The sequence below is a fragment of the Somniosus microcephalus genome, chromosome 18 (assembly GCF_052327205.1).
Source record: "Somniosus microcephalus isolate GS21.2 chromosome 18, FLI_Smic_1.0, whole genome shotgun sequence".
NCBI classification, from domain to species: domain Eukaryota; kingdom Metazoa; phylum Chordata; class Chondrichthyes; order Squaliformes; family Somniosidae; genus Somniosus; species Somniosus microcephalus.
This window is the reverse complement of record NC_141004.1, coordinates 75,699,979-75,716,879: the sequence shown is the minus strand read 5'-3', so window position 1 is coordinate 75,716,879 and position 16,901 is coordinate 75,699,979. Positions and strand designations below refer to the sequence as shown.

Sequence of the window (16,901 nt, the reverse complement as noted above, 5' to 3'; positions counted from 1 at the left end):
GTCTGTATTTCACTCTGTGTTTTACTGTGGCTGGTCTGTATTTCACTCTGTGTTTTACTGTGGATGGTCTGTATTTCACTCTCTGTTTTACTGTGGATGGTCTGTATTTCACTCTCTGTTTTACTGTGGATGGTCTGTATTTCACTCTCTCTGTTTTACTGTGGGTGGTCTGTATTTCACTCTCTGTTTTACTGTGGATGGTCTGTATTTCACTCTCTGTTTTACTGTGGGTGGTCTGTATTTCACTGTGTTTTACTGTGGGTGGTCTGTATTTCACTCTGTGTTTTACTGTGGATGGTCTGTATTTCACTCTCTGTTTTACTGTGGATGGTCTGTATTTCACTCTCTCTGTTTTACTGTGGATGGTCTGTATTTCACTCTCTCTGTTTTACTGTGGATGGTCTGTATTTCACTCTCTGTTTTACTGTGGATGGTCTGTATTTCACTCTGTGTTTTACTGTGGATGGTCTGTATTTCACTCTCTGTTTTACTGTGGATGGTCTGTATTTCACTCTCTGTTTTACTGTGGATGGTCTGTATTTCACTCTCTCTGTTTTACTGTGGATGGTCTGTATTTCACTCTCTGTTTTACTGTGGATGGTCTGTATTTCACTCTGTGTTTTACTGTGGATGGTCTGTATTTCACTCTGTGTTTTACTGTGGATGGTCTGTATTTCACTCTGTGTTTTACTGTGGATGGTCTGTATTTCACTCTCTGTTTTACTGTGGATGGTCTGTATTTCACTCTCTCTGTTTTACTGTGGATGGTCTGTATTTCACTCTGTGTTTTACTGTGGATGGTCTGTATTTCACTCTGTGTTTTACTGTGGGTGGTCTGTATTTCACTCTCTGTTTTACTGTGGGTGGTCTGTATTTCACTCTCTGTTTTACTGTGGGTGGTCTGTATTTCACTCTCTGTTTTACTGTGGATGGTCTGTATTTCACTCTCTGTTTTACTGTGGGTGGTCTGTATTTCACTCTCTGTTTTACTGTGGATGGTCTGTATTTCACTCTCTCTGTTTTACTGTGGGTGGTCTGTATTTCACTCTCTGTTTTACTGTGGATGGTCTGTATTTCACTCTCTGTTTTACTGTGGATGGTCTGTATTTCACTCTGTGTTTTACTGTGGGTGGTCTGTATTTCACTCTCTGTTTTACTGTGGGTGGTCTGTATTTCACTCTCTGTTTTACTGTGGGTGGTCTGTATTTCACTCTCTGTTTTACTGTGGATGGTCTGTATTTCACTCTCTGTTTTACTGTGGGTGGTCTGTATTTCACTCTCTGTTTTACTGTGGATGGTCTGTATTTCACTCTCTCTGTTTTACTGTGGGTGGTCTGTATTTCACTCTCTGTTTTACTGTGGATGGTCTGTATTTCACTCTCTGTTTTACTGTGGATGGTCTGTATTTCACTCTGTGTTTTACTGTGGATGGTCTGTATTTCACTCTGTGTTTTACTGTGGGTGGTCTGTTTTTCAATCTGGGGGAGAAATTGGGTATCGCCCCATTTGGGGCGCTAGTCCTGGCGATGCGCAAAGTTTAGCGCCAGGCGCAATTTAGCGCCACCTAGCGCGACATTGGGTTGCAGCGCCCCTAAAGGTGATTGCGGCACTAAATCAGGCGCTGCACGCTACTCCTAAGGCGCTAACCCGGCGGCGCAACCCAATTTCGCGGCGGCGGGGCGCAGCGCAGGTACTGTCAATAATCACTTTCCCTGAGACACAGTGGCGCCGGCCAGCTCTTAAAGGGGCAGGTCAATTGGCATCACCAGACACACTCACTGCCTTGTAGGCCTTCAAAGCAGTGGGAGCCTACCTGTGGCGCACCAGCCTAGCAAGACATGGAAAGGGTGAGGCAGAGGGCGGAACACCTCACTGATGGGGCATTGGATGCTTTGGTTGGCGCAGTGGAATCAAGGCCAAGGAAGATGGCCGGAATGTGATTTATGTTTTGGACAGTCTCCCGGGTGTGAGAGCCAGTTATGTGTCAGTGTATTAGTTTTGCTTTCTGTTGCCATAGCTTTCTCATGTTTGAAGGAACCACATTTTGTGTAATGAAACACTTTCTTCATTTACAATGGCCATGCCTGCTATTTACATGCATCTTGCCTTCACTGGCTTGGGGGTATCAGACCAGTTCCATTCCTGTTCTTGGAATGGCAGCAAGCATTCCATGAGAGGGGCCTAGAAGCTACTTCTGATCAGCCTCTGACGCGCAGCCCGAGAAGAGCCGCTCGCGTAGAAGTTCAGGCCCGCAGGCATCTTCTCAGCCACCGACAGAGATGTCCTGCACCTTATCTGAGGCTGCAGATCTGGCTGAAGCAGCTGGCACAGCTCAGTCACCACCTCCTTTCTAAATCGCAGCCTTCTGACACACTGCTCCTCCGGCATGTTCATGTCGGAAAACTGCTGTCGGAAAACCCTGCCAGCGTAAGGTCTGCTGTGGCGACGTCTGTTGGCCCTCCTCCATCTGGCCATGCCCGCCCCCCTCTCCCAGCGTCTCAGTGCCCTTTCCAGATGATTCAGCAGCAGGACGTTCCCCTCCAATGCAGCCCCCATAATAAGTGCCCACAGGAAAGTTCCCTGTTGTCAAGGCTCACCAACAGCAAGGTGATGGTCAGAAGGCTGAAGATCGTCTGCCTGCGCTGGCTCAGTGGTCAAATGGCTCTTAGTGCGCAGCTCAGCAACTCTTTGTAGCTCTCGAGGAAGTTGTGCTCCAAAAATGGCTGCCGCTTTTAAACCACACCAGTCCCCTTTAAATAACCCTCCTCCAGCCCGAGAGCGACTTGGTAAGGTGCAGGTAAGCTGTCACTATTAGCGCCAGGCGCTACGAAGGGGGGCGCCACTGAATTTCCGGTCCGGGGCACCTAAAAGGCGTTGCACACTCAAATGACATCATAATCAGCCTGCACCCATGAGCGGGCGCTAAGATTTAGCGCCGGCGCTAAATGCATGCTCAATATGGGGCGAGGCGCTAAGCGCCTTGCGCCCGCCCGGAAATTGGCTAGCGCCCCACTTCTCGGCCTCTTTAGGCGTTAATCGGTGGCGCTAACAACCAAATTTCTCTCCCCCTGTGTTTTACTGTGGGTGGTCTGTATTTCACTCTTTGGTTTACTGTGGATGGTCTGTATTTCACGCTGTGTGTTACTGTGTGTGGTCTGTATTTCACTCTGTATTTTACTGTCGGTGGTGTTTGTATTGGTGGGCACCGTTGGTTATTTCGAAGGGGAGACTCTGCTGCATCCTGTCTTATTTCACGTCCAGGTGCATCCGTGTCACCGTTGGCACCTGCTGCCAATTTTATAGGCTGTGGGCAGAAGGGAAGGTGGCAGCTGTGATTTTAATATACGAAGCGACTCTGTGAGCGGACCAGGAACCCCAGGGTGTAACAGACTAGAAACAAAGGCCAATATAAAGCTGTCATTAACCTCACCAGTGTTAACAGTGGCCCCTTCCCATCTCTGTATCCCAAACAATCCACCACCCTCCACACCCCCGACTCCGACCCCCCGCAAACACACAGCCTGAAGAGCCACCATCTTTTCTATTTTTCTTCACCCTCCCCCAATGATGAGATATAGGAAGATGGTTGTGGTGGTTGCAGGTCAATCATCACAGCCCCAGGACATTGCTGCAGGAGTTCCTCAAGGCAGTGTCCTAGGCCCAACCATCTGCAGCTGCTTCATCAATGACCTTCCCTCCATCATAAGGTCAGAAGTGGGGGTGTTCGCTGATGATTGTACAGTGTTCAGCGCCATTCACAACTCCCCAGATAATGAAGCAATCCATGTCCACATGCAACAAGACCTGGACGACAGTCAAGCTTGGGCTGATAAGTGGCAAGTAACATTCGTGCCACACAAGTGCCAGGCAATGACTATCTCCAACAAGAGAGAGTTGAACCACCGCCCCTTGACATTCAACGGTATCAACATCCTGGGGGTCACCATTGACCAGAAACTTAACTGGACCAGCCACATAAATACTGTGGTTACAGGAGCAGGTCAGAGGCTGGGTATTCTGCGGTGAGTGTCTCACCTCCTGACTCCCCAAAACCTTTCCACCATCTACAAGGCATAAGTCAGGAATGTGATGGAATACTCACCACTTGCCTGGATGAGTGCAGCTCCAACAACACTCAAGAAACTCGACACCATTCAGGATAAAGTAGCTCGCTTGATTGGCACCCCATCCACCTTCGACATTCACTCCCTCCACCACCGGCGCAGCGTGGCTGCAGTGTGTACCATCTACAAGATGCACTGCATCAACTCGCCAAGGTTTCTTCGACAGCACCTCCCAAACCTGCGATCTCTACCACCTAGAAGGACAAGGGCAGCAGGCGCATGGGAACACCACCACCTCCAAGTTCCCCTCCAAGTCACACACCATCCTGACTTGGAAATATATCACCGATCCTTCATCGTCACTGGGTCAAAATCTTGGAACAAAATCCTGGAACTCCCTTCCTAACAGCACTTTGGAAGTGCCCTCACCAGACGGACTGCAGTGGTTCAAGAAGACGGCTCACCACCACCTTCTCAAGAGCAATTAGGGATGGGCAATAAATGCTGGCTTTGCCAGCGATGCCCACATCCCATAAACGAATAAAAATATATAACTTTCATTCAACTGTCCTGGACCCTTTCATAGGAATAGGAGGAGGCCATTCCGTCGCTTGAGCCTGTTCTGCCATTCAATGAGATCAATGGCTGCTCTGGATCTTAACTCCATCCACCGGCCTTGGTTCCATATCCTTTCACAACCTTGCCGAACAAAAATGTCAATCTCAGTTTTGAAATTATGAATTGACCCCCAGTCTCAACAGCTTTTGGGGGGAAGGAGTCCCAGATTTCCACTACCCTTTGAGTGAAGACGTGCTTCCTGACATCACCTCTGACTGACCTGGCTGTAATTTTAAGGTTTTGCCCCCTTGTTCTGGACTCCCCCCACCAGAGGAAATGGTTTCTCTCTCTCGACCCGATCAAATCCTTTAATCGTCTTAAACACCTCGATTACATCACCCCTTGATCCTCTGTACACAAAGGACTACAAGCCTAGTCTGGGCAACCTGTTTTTATAATTTAACCCTTTTAGCCCTGGTATCATCTGGTGAATCTGTGCTGCACCCTTGCCAAGGCCAGTATATCCTTCCTGAGGAGCGGTGGCCAGAGCTGAACGCAGTGCTCTAGAAGGGGGCTGGGAGACGAGCCGATCTCTTGAACACACGACGGCACTGAGGCTCTGTGATGTTACTAGTGCTCCCGACACAAATAGTCACGATAGAGAATGTGGAATAATCAGAGCAGAAATGTTTCAGAAGACCGAGCTCTCCAAGTGCCATTTTAAGGCCCTAGCCTGCCTGTCCTGATCTGCTGGGCTGGGATATCCAAACCCTGGCACAGCAGTATGTCACCCTGTGTCCCCACACTCAGGCCTGCTCCCACCCCATTAACACCGACAGTGTGTCCGGGGGTTGGGGGGGTTGCTAGCGTGTCAGGGGGCAGTGTGTCAGGGGAGTAAACCGGGCGGGAAACATGTCTGATCTGCAGGATTTACTCTCTGTTTCAGCGGGAGAATCTGATGCGCTTCCAGAAGGAGGAGGAGGAGAATTTACTCAAGGCGATTCCGCTGTTTTGTTTCCCAGATGGCAACAACTGGGCCCCACTCACGGAGTACGAGAGGTTCGTGCCCATTTCATTTACTCTTCATCACAATTGCCCTTTGATACAGGCCGTTCACTCACGGTATATTTCTAGTGTCTAAGTTTCAAAGTAAGAACTTCCACAGCCTCCCGACATCCCAAAGAGCTTCACAGCCAATTCATTACTTTTGAAGTGAAATCACTGTTGTAATGTAGGAAACACAGTAGGGAATTTGTGCACAGCAAGCTCCCAAATACAGCAAGAGCTACTGACAACATCATCTATTTTAGTGAGGTTAGTTGAGGGATAAATATTGACCGGGGAGAACTCCCCTGCTCTTCTTTGATATGCGCCATAGGAGAAAGAAAGAAAGACTTGCATTTATATAGCGCCTTTCACAACCACCGGGCATCCCGAAATGCTTTACAGCCAATGCAGCCAGTTTGCGCACAGCAAGCTCCCACAAAGAAGCAATGTGATAATGACCAGATAATCTATTTTAGTGATGTTAATTGAGGGATAAATATTGGCCCAGGGCACCAGGGAATAACTCCCCTGCTCTTCTTCGAAATAGTGCCATGGAATCTTTTACATCATCCGAAAGACGGCACCTCCGACAGCGCAGCACTCCATCAGTATTGCACTGAACTTCCCTCTACACTGTCCCATCAAACACTCTCAGGGCAGGTACAGCACAGGTTAGATACAGAGTAAAGCTCCATCTACACTGTCCCATCAAACACTCCCAGGGCAGGTACAGCACGGGTTAGATAGAGAGTAAAGCTCCCTCTACACTGTCCCATCAAACACTCCCAGGGCAGGTACAGCGCAGTTTAGATACAGAGTAAAGCTCCCTCTACACTGTCCCATCAAACACTCCCAGGGCAGGTACAGCACAGGTTAGATACAGAGTAAAGCTCCCTCTACACTGTCCCATCAAACACTCCCAGGGCAGGTACAGCACAGGTTAGATACAGAGTAAAGCTCCCTCTACACTGTCCCATCAAACACTCCCAGGGCAGGTACAGCACGGGTTAGGTACAGAGTAAAGCTCCCTCTACTCTTTGCCATCAAACACTCCCAGGGCAGGTACAGCACAGGTTAGATACAGAGTAAAGCTCCCTCTACACTGTCCCATCAATCACTCTCAGGGCAGTAACAGCACGAGTTAGATACAGAATAAAACTCCCTGTACACTGTCCCATCAAACACTCCCACGGCAGGTACAGCACAGGTTAGATACAGAGTAAAGCTCCCTCTACACTGTCCCTCTACACTGTCCCATCAAACACTCCCAGGGCAGTAACAGCACGAGTTAGATACAGAGTAAAGCTCCCTCTACACTGTCCCATCAAACACTCCCAGGGCAGGTACAGCACAGGTTAGATACAGAGTAAAGCTCTATAGTAGAGAGCATTAGGGCTCTCTTATCTATCCAGTCATAGCCAGAGAATCACCTGCAATGGCTTCTCTTCCCACTCCCACACCGTTACCTTTGGAGTCCCTCAAGAATCTATCCTTGGCCCCCTCCTATTTCTCATCTCCATACTGCCTCTCGGCGAAATCATGTAAGCTGACGACACCCAGCTCTACCTCACCACCACCCCTCTCGAGCCCTCCACTGTCTCTAAATTGTCACACTGCTTGTCCGACATCCAGTATTGGATGAACAGAAATTTCCTCCAAATAAATCTTGGGGAGACCGAAGCCATTGTCTTCGGTCCTCACTGTTAGATCCGTGATTCTGAGAGTATGATGTTTTTCAATAACCACACGGATGCTGTAACTTAACAATCAACAGGTATTTACTGGAGTAGGGTAGTCTCAAGACTGGGGTACAGAGGCATGCTCAAGGCTTATATACAGGTGTGGTCACTGCTGGTACTACAGTATACAGGAGCTGTAAAAGTAGTTCTCTCTTAAAGGTACATACACTACACTCACCACAAACTCTGTTCCCTAACCACTGACTCCATCCCTCTCCCTGGCATCTGTCTGAGGCTGAACCAGACAGTTCACAACCTTGGTGTCATATCTGACCCTGAAATGAGCTTCTGACCACATATCCGTGCCATCACTAAGATCACCTGCTTCCACCTTCGTAACATTGCCCGTCTCCGCCCCTGCCTCAGCTCATCTGCTGCTGAAACCCTCATCCATGCCTTGGTTGCCTCCAGACTTGATGATTCCAACACACTCCTGGTTGGCCTCCCACATTCTACCCTCCGTAAACTTGAGCTGATCTAAATCTCTGCTGCCTGTGTCCTAACTCGCACCAAGTCCCGTTCACCCATCACCCCCTGTGCTCACTGCCCCGTGTCCTAACTCGCACCAAGTCCCGTTCACCCATCACCCCCTGTGCTCACTGCCCTGTGTCCTAACTCGCACCAAGTCCCGTTCACCCATCACCCCCTGTGCTCACTGCCCCGTGTCCTAACTCGCACCAAGTCCCGTTCACCCATCACCCCCTGTGCTCACTGCCCCGTGTCCGAACTCGCACCAAGTCCCGTTCACCCATCACCCCCTGTGCTCGCTGCCCCGTGTCCGAACTCGCACCAAGTCCCGTTCACCCATCACCCCCTGTGCTCACCGACCTACATTGGCTCCCGGTTGAGCAACGCCTCAGTTTTAAAATTCTCATCCTTGTTTTCAAATCCCTCCATGGCCTCATCTCTCCCTATCTCTGTAACCTCCTCCAGCCCCACGACCCCCCCGTGATCTCTGCCCTCCTCCAATTTTGGCCTCTTGAACATCCCCAATTTTAATCACTCCACCATTGGCAGCCGTGCCTTCAGCTGCTGAAGCCCTAAGCTCTGGAATTCCCTCCCTAAACCTCTCCGCCTCTCTCTCCTCCTTTAAGGTGCTCCTTAAAACCGACCTCTTTGACCAAGCTTTTGGTCACCTGTCCTAATATCTCCTCATGTGGCTCGGTGTCAAATTCTGTTTGATAATGCATCTGTGAAATACCTGGGGATGTTTTATTACATTAAAGGCACTATATAAATGCAAGTTGTTGTTGTTGGTCCGTGGTTATTCCTTTTGTTTAACTAAAAATGTTTTACTTTCTTTCAGTGAAACCTTCTCCTTTGTCCTGACCAACATGGATGGCAGCAGGAAGTTTGGGTACTGCAGACGCCTCCTGGTAACCTCCAGCTCTCTTCTCAGTTTATTGTGTTATTTCTCTTCCCCCCCCTCCCCCCCCCCCGCCCCCACCTGCGTTCCCCCTCCTTTTCCAAAACCTCATGGTCAAATCAATGTTCTTCATCGGATCACAAAAGCGGAAAGTATTGGAGCAGGGCGGGGGAGGAGGAGACGGGGAATGATGGACTGTTTACAAACATAGATGTAGTTGTGTTCAAATCAAAACTGTCCTAATCAGTGCAGCAAATGTTTGTGTACCAGACTCCGGTCCAGAGTTTAACTAGACTCCAGTCCAGAGTTTGAGACTCCGGTCCAGAGTTTAAATGGACTCCGGTCCAGAGTTTGAGACCCCGGTCCAGAGTTTACCAGGACTGCAGTCCAGAGTTTAACCAGACTCTGGTCCAGTGTTTAACCATAAGAACATAAGAAATAGGAGCAGGAGTAGGCCAATCGGCCCCTCGAGCCTGCTCCACCATTCAATAAGATCATGGCTGATCTGATCCTAACCTCAAATCTACTTTCACTCTCCATCCCACCTGAACGCATGTGATCTCCCGGGAGAGGCGAAAAACCAGATAAAAAACCCAATGTGCCAATTTGGGAGAAAAAATCTGGGAAATTCCTCTCCGACCCATCTAGGCGATCGAAACTCGTCCAGGAGATCACTCTGTCCCTGTATTTCCAACAGTACTTACCTTCTGTAAGAGGTGATCTCCACCCCAGCCAGGAACAGGCCCAATTTACTCTTGAAGGACTCCTAGCTGGCAGCCTGTTCCCGAGGTCTCCACTAATCCCTGTGAATAGAACCATCTCCTGAAATCTAACACAGAATTAGAACACAAGAAGTAGGAGCAGGACCAGGCTACATGGCCCCTGGGCCCGCTCCGCCACCCACAGGGCCATGACCAATCCGAACCTAGCCTCATGTCCGATTTCCTACCCGCTCCCCGTAACCCCTAATTCCCTTTACTTCTAGGAAACTGTCTATTTCTGTTTTAAATTTATTTAATGATGTAGCTTCCACAGCTCTCTGGGGCAGCAAATTCCACAAACCTACCACCCTCTGAGTGAAGAAGTTTCTCCTCATCTCAGTTTTGAAAGAGCAGCCCCTTATTCTAAGATTATGCCCCCTAGTTCTAGTTTCACCCATCATTGGGAACATCCTCACCGCATCCACCCGATCAAGCCCCTTCACAATCTTATATGTTTCAATAAGATCGCCTCTCATTCTTCTGAACTCCAATGAGTAGAGTCCCAATCTACTCAACCTCTCCTCATATGACCACCCCCTCATCCCCGGGATTAACCGAGTGAACCTTCTTTGTACTGCCTCGAGAGCAAGTTTGTCTTTTCTTAAGTATGGACACCAAAACTGTATGCAGTATTCCAGGTGTGGTCTCACCAATACCTTGTACAACTGCAGCAATACCTCCCTGTTTTTATATTCCATCCCCCTAACAATAAAAGCCAACATTCCATTGGCCTTCTTGATCACCTGCTGCACCTGCATACTAACTTTTTGTGTTTCGTGCACCAGGACCCCCAGATCCCTTTGTACTGCAGCGCTTTCCAGTTTCTTGCCATTAAGATAATAACTTGCTCTATGATTTTTCCTGCCAAAGTGCATAAACTCACACTTTCCAGTATTATATTCCATCTGCCAAATCTCTGCCCACTTACTTAGCCTATCTATGTCCCTTTGCAGGTTTTTTATGTCCTCCTCACTACTTTCCCTCCCATCTTTGTATCATCTGCAAACTTTGATATGTTACACTCGGTCCCCTCCTCCAAATCGTTAATATAGATTGTAAAGAGTTGGGGTCCCAGCACTGACCCCTGCGGAACACCACTAGTTACTGATTGCCAGTCTGAGAATGAACCATTTATCCCAACTCTCTGCTTTCTATTAGATAGCCAATCCTCCACCCATGCCAGAATATTACCCCCAATCCCGTGATTTTTTATCTTGAGCAGTAATCTTTTGTGTGGCACCTTGTCAAATGCCTTTTGGAAGTCTAAATACACTACGTCCACTGGTTCCCCTTTATCCACCCTGTATGTTATGTCCTCAAAGAACTCAAGCAAATTTGTCAAACATGACTTCCCCTTCGTAAAACCATGCTGACTTTGTCCTATTAAATTATGTTTATCCAAATGTCCCGTTACTGTCTCCTTAATAATCGACTCTAAAATTTTACCAACCACAGATGTTAGGCTAACTGGTCTATAGTTTCCAGCCTTCTGTCTATTACCCTTTTTAAATAAGGGTGTTACATTAGCAGTTTTCCAATCTGCAGGGAATTTTGGAAAATTATTACCAATGCATCCACAATCCCTACCGCCACTTCCCTCAAGACCCTAGGATGTAAGCCATCAGGTCCAGGGGATTTATCCGCCTTAAGTCCCATTATTTTACCGAGTACCACTTCCTTAGTGATTTTAATCGTATTTAGCTCCTCCCCCCCCCCTAGAGCCCCCTGTTTGCCCAGTGTTGGGATATTCTTAGTGTCTTCTACTGTAAAGACTGATACAAAATATTTGTTCTGCGTTTTTCCCACTATTAATTTCCCGGTCTCATCCTCTAAGGGACCAACATTTACTTTAGCCACCCTTTTTCTTTTTATATAACTATAGAAACTCTTGCTATCTGTTTTTATATTTTTAGCTAATTTACTTTCATAATCTATTTTCCCTTTCTTAATCAATCTTTTAGTTATTTTTTGCTGTCTTTTAAAGACTTCCCAATCTTCTATCCTCCCACTAGATGTGGCTACCTTATGTGCCCTTGTTTTTCGTCGGATACTATCCTTTATTACTTTACTTAGCCACGGATGGCTGTCTTTTCTTTTACACCCTCTTTTCCTCAGTGGAATATTTTTTTTTTGAAAGTTGTAAATAACTCCTTGAATGTACACCACTGATCATGTACCGTCTTACCCTTTAATCTATTTTCCCAGTCCACTCTAATCAATTCCGCTCTCATGCCTTCATAGTCTCCTTTATTCAAGCTCAGTACGTTTGTTTGAGATCCAACCTTCTCACCCTCTAATTTAATATGTAATTCAACCATGTTATGGTCACTCGTTCCAAGGGGATCCTTTACTAGGACATTTTTAATTAATCCTGTCTCATTACACAGGACCAGATCTAAGGTTGCCTGCCCCCTGGTCGGTTCAGTTACATACTGCTCAAGAAACCCATCCCTAATACACTCAATGAACTCATCCTCAAGGCTGCTCTGCCTAATTTGATTTGTCCAGTTAATATGAAAGTTAAAATCCCCCATAATTATAGCTGTTTCCTTATTACAAGCTCCAATTATTTCCTGATTAATACTCCGTCCAACAGAGTTGCAACTGTTAAGAGGCCTATAGACTACGCCCATTAGTGTTTTTTTCCCCTTATTATTCCTTATCTCCACCCAAACTGTTTCATTATCCTGATCCTTTGACCCAATGTCATTTCTCTGTATTGCAGTGATTCCTTCCTTTATTAACATAGCCACCCCACCTCCCCTACCTTCCTGCCTGTCCTTCCTGATTGTTAAATACCCTCGTATGTTTAATCCCAGTCATGGTTACCCTGCAGCCATGTTTCTGTAATGGCCACAAGATCATACCCATATGTAGTTATTTGTGCCGTCAGCTCGTCCATTTTGTTACGAATGCTACGTACATTCAGATAAAGAACTTTCAAATATGTTTTGTGACACTTAGTTCCTACTTTTTCCCCTTTTACTACTTTACCTTTTACTCCATACATTCTGTCCCTTCCTGACACGCTCTGGTTTTTAATTCCCCCACTGCTACCTAAGTCTATGACCTTCTCTGTTGTCATTTTTATTATTTGCTCTCTAGAAACCTCCTCCCCCACTAATTAGTTTAAAGCCCTCTCTACAGCCCTAGTTATATGATTCGCCAAGATTTTAGTCCCAGCACTGGCCAAGTGAAGTCCGTCCCAACGGAACAGCTCTCTCCTGTCCCAGTATTGGTGCCAGTGTCCCAGGAAGCAAAACCCATTTCTCCCACACCAGTCTTTGAGCCACGTATTTAACTCTCTAATTTTATTTATCCTAGCCAAATTCACTCGTGGCTCAGGTAATAATCCAGAGATTATTACTCTTGAGGTTCTGTTTTTTAATTTGACCCCTAGCTGCTCATACTCCTTTAACAGAACCCCCTTCCTTGTTCTATCTATGTCGTTGGTACCAACATGGACCACAACAACTGGATCCTCCCCCTCCCACTCCAAGTTTCTCTCCAGCCCAGAAGAGATGTCCTTGACCCTGGCACCGGGCAGGCAACACAGCCTTCGGGACCCCCGCTCTCGACTGCAGAGAACCCTATCTATCCCCCTAATGATACTATCCCCTACCACTACAACATTTCTATTTACTACCCCCTCTTGAATGGCCCCCTGTTCCACGGTGCTTTGGCCAGGTTGCTCATCCTCCCTGCAGTCCCCGCTCCCGCCCCCACAGGGAGTAAGAACCTCAAACCTGTTTGACGAGAGCAAGGGCTGCGGCTCCTCCAACACTACCTCCTGGATCCCTGTACCTGCCTCACTCATAGTCATACCGTCCTGTCCCTGACCATGGACTACATCTGGGTTAATTAATTTCACAGGTGTGACTACCTTCTGAAACAGTCCAGGTACTTCTCTCCCTCCCTGATGTGTCGCAGTGTCTGAAGCTCGGTCTCAAGCACATCAACATGGTGCCGGAGTTCCTCTAGCAGCAAACACTTGTCGCAAATGTATTCACCGTGAGCATCAATGGTGTCCACCGGCTCCCACATCTCACAGCAGTAACACATCACCTGCTCACCCATTTCTATATAATTAATTAAATTTCTTATCATTAGTTATAAAGACCCTCTGCCCCCGTTATAGATGATGATTATCACACCACTATTTAATAGGACTTACCAACTTATAAAGGTATAAAAGAGAAGGAAGAGGACCTACCAACCAGCTGATCACCTGCCTCCCTTTTGAATGCTGTCTGTGGGGCCTGTTAGGTTGAGTCGTCTCGCTGCTCCGCTTCCGCAGTGCTGTCTAAGCCTGAGAGTGGGAAGCAAAACAGAGCAAAAACACCCCCTCACCTCCCACTTGCCCGAACTCTCTCACTTACCAAACTCTTGCTTACACTCAACGCCGACCGCACCAGACTCCAGTCCAGAGCTTAACCGGACTCCAGTCCAGAGTTTACCAGGACTCCGGTCCAGACTTTAACCGGACTCCGGTCCGGAGTTTACCAGGACTCCGGTCTGGAGTTTACCCGGTCCAGACTTTAACCGGACTCCGGTCCGGAGTTTAACCGGACTCCGGTCCGGAGTTTAACCGGACACTGGTCCGGAGTTTAACCGGGCTCCGGTCCGGAGTTTAACCGGACACCGGTCCGGAGTTTAACCGGACACCGGTCCGGAGTTTAACCGGGCTCCGGTCCGGAGTTTAACCGGACACCGGTCCGGAGTTTAACCGGACTCCGGTCCGGAGTTTAACCGGACTCCGGTCCGGAGTTTAACCGGACACCGGTCCGGAGTTTAACCGGACTCCGGTCCGGAGTTTAACCAGACTCCGGTCCGGAGTTTAACCGGACACCGGTCCGGAGTTTAACCGGGCACCGGTCCGGAGTTTAACCGGGCTCCGGGTCAGGGGTGTACCGGTCTCTGGTCCCGGGTGTACCGGTCTCCGGTCCGGGGTTTACGGGCTCCGGTCCCGGGTGTACCGGGCTCCGGTCTGGGGTTTACCGGGCTCCAGGTCCGGGGTTTACTGGTTCCGGTCCGGTGTCGAGATTGTGGGATTCAGCACTCCAATACACAGTGCGGGACGAGAGGAAAAAGACTGGGACTGGGAGGGAACGCAACAATAATTACTCTGCGGCAGATTGTCTCTCACTCCCACAGGAGGGGGAGGACCTGTCAGGAGGTTGGGCAGGGTGTTGAGGCTGCCTCTAGTGTGTTAATAATGGCTCAGAGGGGTCAGAATCTACAAGGCACAAGTGAGGATTGTGATGGAATACTCTCCACTTGCCTGGATGAGTGCAGCTCCAACAACACTCGAGAAGCTCGACACCATCCAGGACAAAGCAGCCCGCTTGATTGGCACTCCATCCACCACCTTAAACATTCACTCCCTCCACCACCGGCGTACCGTGGCTGCAGTGTGTACCATCTACAAGATGCACTGCAGCAACTCGCCGAGGCTTCTGCGACAGCACCTCCCAAACCCACGACCTCTTCCACCTAGAAGGACAAGGGCAGCAGGCGCATGGGAGCACCACCACCTCCAAGTTCCCCTCCAAGTCACACACCATCCTGACTTGGAAATATATCGGCCGTTCCTTCATCGTCGCTGGGTCAAAATCCAGGAACTCTCTCCCTAACAGCACTGTGGGAGCACCTTCACCACACGGACTGCAGCGGTTCAAGAAGGCGGCTCACCACCACCTTCTCAAGGGCAACTAGGGATGGGCAATAAATGCCGGCCTTGCCAGCGACGCCCACATCCCACGAATGGATAAAGAAAACAAAACAGACAGAAATTCTGGAACAACTGCCCAGATTTGCTGGCCAGAGTCAGGCTGAGCCCACTGTGTCGGGAAGTTCCCGGTTGGTGCAGTGCTCGCTGCTTCCAGGTGGGGCAGTAATGGGGTCATACAGTTGGCCGCGGGGTCCCTGCGCTGGTGAGAGGAAGGTGAGGTGCGTGTGGTGGTTGGATGAATTACATAGAATTTACAGCATAGAAACAGGCCATTCGGTCCAACTGGTCTGTGCTGGTATTTATGCTCCACATGTTGGGGAGGGGGGACTGAAGGCAGGACAGAGACATGCTTGTTAAGGATGTGCTGTATCTCCCCTGAATAATGGAGTAACTCTCCCTGTCTGCAGCCACGTGGAGGAGGAGCGCGACTACCAGAGGTTTTCTGCATCATCAGCTGCCTGGGCTGTTTTGGTCTGTTCTCCAAGGTACATTCTCCTGTTCTGCTGCTAGCTTTTGATTCACTTCGTTTTTCTATTAGAAAGACTTGCATTTATATAGTGCCTTTCACTTCCTCAGGATGTCCCAAAGCTCATCACAGCCAATGAAGTACTTTTGAAGTGTAGTCATGGTTGTAATGTGGGAAACACGGCATGCAGACAGCAATGTGATAATGACCAGCTAATCCGTTTCACCAATGTTGGTTGACGGATAAATGTTGACTAGGACACCGGGGAGATTTACCCTGCTCCTCTTCGAAATAGTGTTCTGGGATCGTTTACCTCCACTTGAGATGGCAGACAGAGTCTCGTTTTAACATCTCATCACTCCCTCAGTACTGTCCCTCCGACAGTGCAGCGCTCCCTCAGTACTGACCCTCCGACAGTGCAGCGCTCCCTCAGTACTGCCCCTCCGACAGTGCGGCGCTCTCTCAGTACTGCCCCTCCGACAGTGCGGCGCTCCCTCAGTACTGACCCTCCGACATTGCGGCGCTCCCTCAGTACTGTCCCTCCGACATTGCGGCGCTCCCTTAGTACTGCCCCTCCGACAGTGCAGCGCTCCCTCAGTACTGACCCTCCGACAGTGCGGCGCTCCCTCAGTACTGCCCCTCCGACGTTGCGCCACTCCCTCAGTACTGTCCCTCCCACAGTGCGGCGCTCCCTCAGTACTGTCCCTCCCACAGTGCGGCGCTCCCTCAGTACTGCCCCTTCGACAGTGCAGCGCTCCCTCAGTACTGACCCTCCGACATTGCGGCGCTCCCTCAGTACTGCCCCTCCGACAGTGCGGCACTCCCTCAGTACTGTCCCTCCGACAGTGCGGCACTCCCTCAGTACTGTCCCTCCGACAGTGCGGCGCTCCCTCAGTTCTGCTGCTCCGACATTGCGGCGCTCCCTCAGTACTGCCCCTCCGACAGTGCGGCGCTCCCTCAGTTCTGCTGCTCCGACAGTGCGGCACTCCCTCAGTACTGCCCCTCCGACAGTGCGGCGCTCCCTCAGTACTGCCCCTCCGACAGTGCGACACTCCCTCAGTACTGCCCCTCGGACAGTGCAGCGCTCCCTCAGTACTGACCCTCCGACATTGCGGCGCTCCCTCAGTACTGCCCCTCGGACAGTGCGGCGCTCCCTCAGTACTGCCCCT

At 49.3% G+C, this 16,901-nt stretch overlaps 1 protein-coding gene across 8 annotated transcripts in view; it reads left to right on the top strand.

Annotated features, from left to right (window-relative positions):
- Nucleotides 1-16,901, top strand: part of LOC147105391 (DENN domain-containing protein 2D-like) — a 216,234-nt gene that overhangs the window by 50,914 nt on the left and 148,419 nt on the right. For all 8 annotated transcript variants that reach the window (XM_086011698.1, XM_086011693.1, XM_086011697.1 and 5 more), the window contains 3 exons: nucleotides 5,569-5,681; nucleotides 8,715-8,784; nucleotides 15,674-15,751. In XM_086011698.1, the coding sequence (XP_085867824.1) occupies nucleotides 5,569-5,681; nucleotides 8,715-8,784; nucleotides 15,674-15,751 (261 nt within the window). The remainder of the gene's footprint in view (nucleotides 1-5,568; nucleotides 5,682-8,714; nucleotides 8,785-15,673; nucleotides 15,752-16,901) is intronic.